The 3,801-nt window shown below is 33.3% G+C and overlaps 1 protein-coding gene across 1 annotated transcript; it reads left to right on the top strand.

Moving 5' to 3' along the window:
• Positions 1 to 765: 765 nt before the first annotated feature.
• Positions 766 to 3,014, top strand: LOC114189931 (putative serine/threonine-protein kinase). The gene is made up of 6 exons (XM_028078659.1): positions 766 to 1,064; positions 1,148 to 1,275; positions 1,418 to 1,634; positions 1,736 to 1,973; positions 2,084 to 2,231; positions 2,378 to 3,014. Exons 1-6 carry the CDS (start codon positions 863 to 865, stop codon positions 2,705 to 2,707), a joined length of 1,263 nt encoding a protein of 420 aa, XP_027934460.1. The 5' UTR covers positions 766 to 862; the 3' UTR covers positions 2,708 to 3,014.
• The last annotated feature ends 787 nt before the right edge of the window (positions 3,015 to 3,801 follow it).

The following is a 3,801-nucleotide window of genomic DNA, read 5'->3' on the forward strand; positions in this document are numbered from 1 at the left end:
TAAAAAAAAAAGTTATAGGTTTAACCTTCAAATTAATATTACAAATTGTAATAAATTAAGAAAACCTAAAGCTCTATTCATAATGGATTAACGAAAGAGTCTTTATTTTGAAGAGTGATACTTTTTATTATATTAGTTCTCTCTCGTTTGAAAGATACCAGTTCTCTTTTTTAGACTTGTGACTTGATACTATTTTAGTACCTTTTAATTCAAATTTCTGAAACTAATGACAATTTTTTTTTTTTAAATAGGAAATCACGTTGTAACGTTGTTCTAAAATGTTAATTTTTTACACACTCACTTTTTTTTTAATTTATTCCTTTTACATTAAAAATTCTCTTTTTTTTCTTAAATTTGTTTCTTAAATATCAACTGCTCTATACCTACTCACTAAATTAGAATTATTACGTTGAAAATGACTTGATCTCTATTTTATTCTCATCTGAAAAATGATACTTATCTTTCTTAATATTTCTTCTACCAAACGTTTAAGTTGAATTGTTTTAAAGTAAGTATACTTATCTATTTGTGAGTCAATATATTTATAAAATATCTAAATTAATTAACCACGTTTAAAACACTATATTTACCATGTTTTTGGGTTAGTTTTGCATGGAAGTTGATTGAAAACAAAGTTACTTCACAATAGGTAAGAAAAACACATTTCCCAAGTTCCATAATCCCATTCCATTGTTCATAGTATAATCAATGATTTGTTGGGTTACTCATTAATCTCTGAAAGTTCCAAGTTGCAAGAAGAATGGGTCATCACACGAGACCTCTGAGAGAAAAAAAAAAATTCCAAAATGAGGAAACAAAGAAAAGAAGAAAGTGTCAAAAGCCATAATGAATGCATACTTAGATGAACCGTGTATTCTCAATTTACCCAAACATGGTCTTTCTCATTTTCTCCACACGCTGTTCCTCTTCTCCAAAACCAAAACCTTCATATATAACCCCAAACCCCAACATCCAAGGGACTGATACACTTATCCCAAGACAAGACATGAAGATTCCTTTTTTCACTTGTTTCTCTTCACCCACCAGAAAACAAAACAAAAACGGTACACAGCATAACTGATACAAACGTAAATTTGAAAACTTTGGTTTTCGTTTATTATCTTTGATGTTTTTTCTTCCATTGCAGACTACCCAGAGGAAGAGATCAACGACGGGAGCTTCCGTTTGTTCACCTACGGCCAATTGAAATTGGCCACGCGAAATTTCCATTCCTCGGAGAAGGTCGGAGAAGGTGGCTTCGGCTCTGTCTATAAGGTTAATTATACATTCTCTGATCTCGTTCTTTTGAAAAGTTTGTTTTTTGATTAATTGGGGCATTAAGATGCAATGTGATTTCATCGAAAATTAACCAAGGGGTTATGTTCTGAGAGACCGATTTGGGTTTTGACTTGTGAAGGGGAAGCTTCTTGATGGTTCTCTTGTGGCGGTGAAGGTGCTTTCGGTTGAGGTGGAATCCATGCGAGGAGAGAGGGAATTTGTGGCGGAATTGGCTACACTTGCAAACATCAAGCACCAAAATCTTGTAAGCTTGAAAGGGTGTTGTGTGGAAGGTGTTCATAGGTATTTGGTGTATGATTATATGGAGAACAATAGCCTCTACAAAACCTTCTTAGGTATGATTAATTTCTGTTATGTGTTTCTGAGTTTCCAATTTAGGGGTTGCAATTGGAGGCAGAAGTTATAATGATTCTGTTTCTGTGGCTTTGATTGAAAGGTTCTGAGGAGAGAAGAATGAGATTCACCTGGGAAACAAGGAGGGAAGTATCCATAGGAGTGGCTCGGGGACTTGACTTTCTCCACGAAGAGCTTAAGCCTCATATCGTACACAGAGACATCAAAGCCAAAAATATTCTTCTCGATCAGAATTTCACTCCAAAGGTTTCGGATTTCGGTTTGGCAAAATTGCTGAGAGACGAAGCTTCTTACATCAGCACTCGTGTTGCAGGGACATTGTAAGTTACAACATTAAGAAACAAAAAAAAAAAAAAAGGACTTTCTTGGTTCATTATTTTGAATCCTTTTCATTCCGTTACTAAAGGGTTTTGTTCTGATAAATCAACAGGGGTTATCTAGCTCCAGAGTATGCCAATTCTGGACAGGTTTCACGAAAATCAGATGTTTACAGCTTCGGAGTGTTACTTCTGCAAATCGTGAGTGGCCTTGCAGTGGTGGATGCCTATCAAGACATTGAACGTTTCATAGTGGAGAAGGTATGAAATGAAATTTAAGTCAAACTCATAATTAATCGACTTGTAAAATGATTTTTAGACACATATTTTGTTTGTTATGGTTTGGTCAAATGTAAGGTGGTGGGTGTGTGTTTGAAGTTTGAAGTTGAAGATGTTTGCAATTGCAGGCGTGGGCAGCGTATCAATCGAACGATCTGTTAAAACTGGTGGATCCCATGTTGAACAAGAATTTTCCCGAGGAAGAGGCCATAAAGTTCTTGAAGGTGGGGCTACTGTGTGTGCAAGAAACAGCGAAGCTTCGGCCACGAATGTCAGAGGTGGTGGAAAAATTCACCAACAACGTTGATATGAAAGATGTTAAGATTTCGAAACCAGGGTTCGTTGCTGATCTGAGGAACATCAGAATCAAAAACCAAAACACTTCGTCCCCGGAAACAAGTTCTGCCGGAGCAACCTTCGCAAGCTCCATTTGGAGTTCAGCCAATCTTGCTCGTTAGTTACATTATTGAGCATGTTTTAGGATAGGATCTTAACTAATTGGTCACACTCTGAAGAGCAATCACACGGATTCACACAGTGTTCATAGTCATTTTTTGTTCTTTGGATGCATTGCGTAGATTCATTTGTTTCATTATTTTTTTTTTTTAGTTTTTATTTTGTTGAATGCTTCCCGAGAGAATTCTTCTCTCGCACTAAATGGTCGCATACGGCGTGCTCACTGCATAGGGTTAGTACAAAGTGTAGATTCTCAACAATTTTTCATCAACTTTTTGAAGATGTTATTATTACTTTATTAACAACAGAGGAAAAGAGTTACAAAGTGGGATGGACTTTTATATTATAATAATTAACGAGCTTTAAATCTAATTCATCCACCTTAAAGCAATAGAGAAAATAGATTATAAGGTCTAATTTATATCTATTTGTATAATTTAATTTTGTTTTATATGTATTCTGTATGACTTCAACTATGTTAACTAAAAAATACTTATCAAAAACAAAATATAAAAAGAACAATAAGGTTGTCAATATGATCATACAAACTTTGGTAGAAGATAAATTAAACGTATGCTTAGCCCTTTTAAATTAAAATTGGAAAGGGATAGTTTTGTTTTTATTGGGAAAGGTCATTACGTCATAACGTAAGAAGGAGAAAATTTGTTCAGCAGTCATTAAGATAACTATAATTAGAGAAGTTGACTTTATAATATCAAATAACATTTTCCCTTTCCGTAAGGGAATCAATTACATTCATAAGAGAAAAGGAAAGAAAAAAATCACCGTTGACAACATAACAAATAGATTCCACGTCAATCATATTGAGTTAGAACGCAAAATAGTTTTATATTATTACTTTAAAGGTTATGTAAATTATAATTGTTATTAAGTGATAGTTTAAAAAGTTTATAATAGTCTAAAAAATTTTACATTAATAAGTTAAATTAAAAAATAATAATGAATTTTTTTTTTTTAATTTTAGTGTACTTATTTCGTATAGTTAGAAAGTGAATTTCATCTTTCTTGTGATTAATTAACATGATTTTAGGATAATTATGATATTCACACCTCATCCATATCTTATAATTTCATC

This window comes from Vigna unguiculata, chromosome 7 (genome assembly GCF_004118075.2).
Source record: "Vigna unguiculata cultivar IT97K-499-35 chromosome 7, ASM411807v1, whole genome shotgun sequence".
Taxonomy (NCBI): Eukaryota; Viridiplantae; Streptophyta; class Magnoliopsida; order Fabales; family Fabaceae; genus Vigna; species Vigna unguiculata.

Coding starts and splice junctions, on each gene's coding strand:
- LOC114189931 (XM_028078659.1), top strand. CDS start 863: ATGAACCGTGTATTCTCAATTTACCCAAACATGGTCTTTCTCATTTTC. Junction 1,065..1,147: donor CAGAAAACAAAACAAAAACG/GTACACAGCATA, acceptor CTTCCATTGCAG/ACTACCCAGAGGAAGAGATC. Junction 1,974..2,083: donor ACTCGTGTTGCAGGGACATT/GTAAGTTACAAC, acceptor ATAAATCAACAG/GGGTTATCTAGCTCCAGAGT.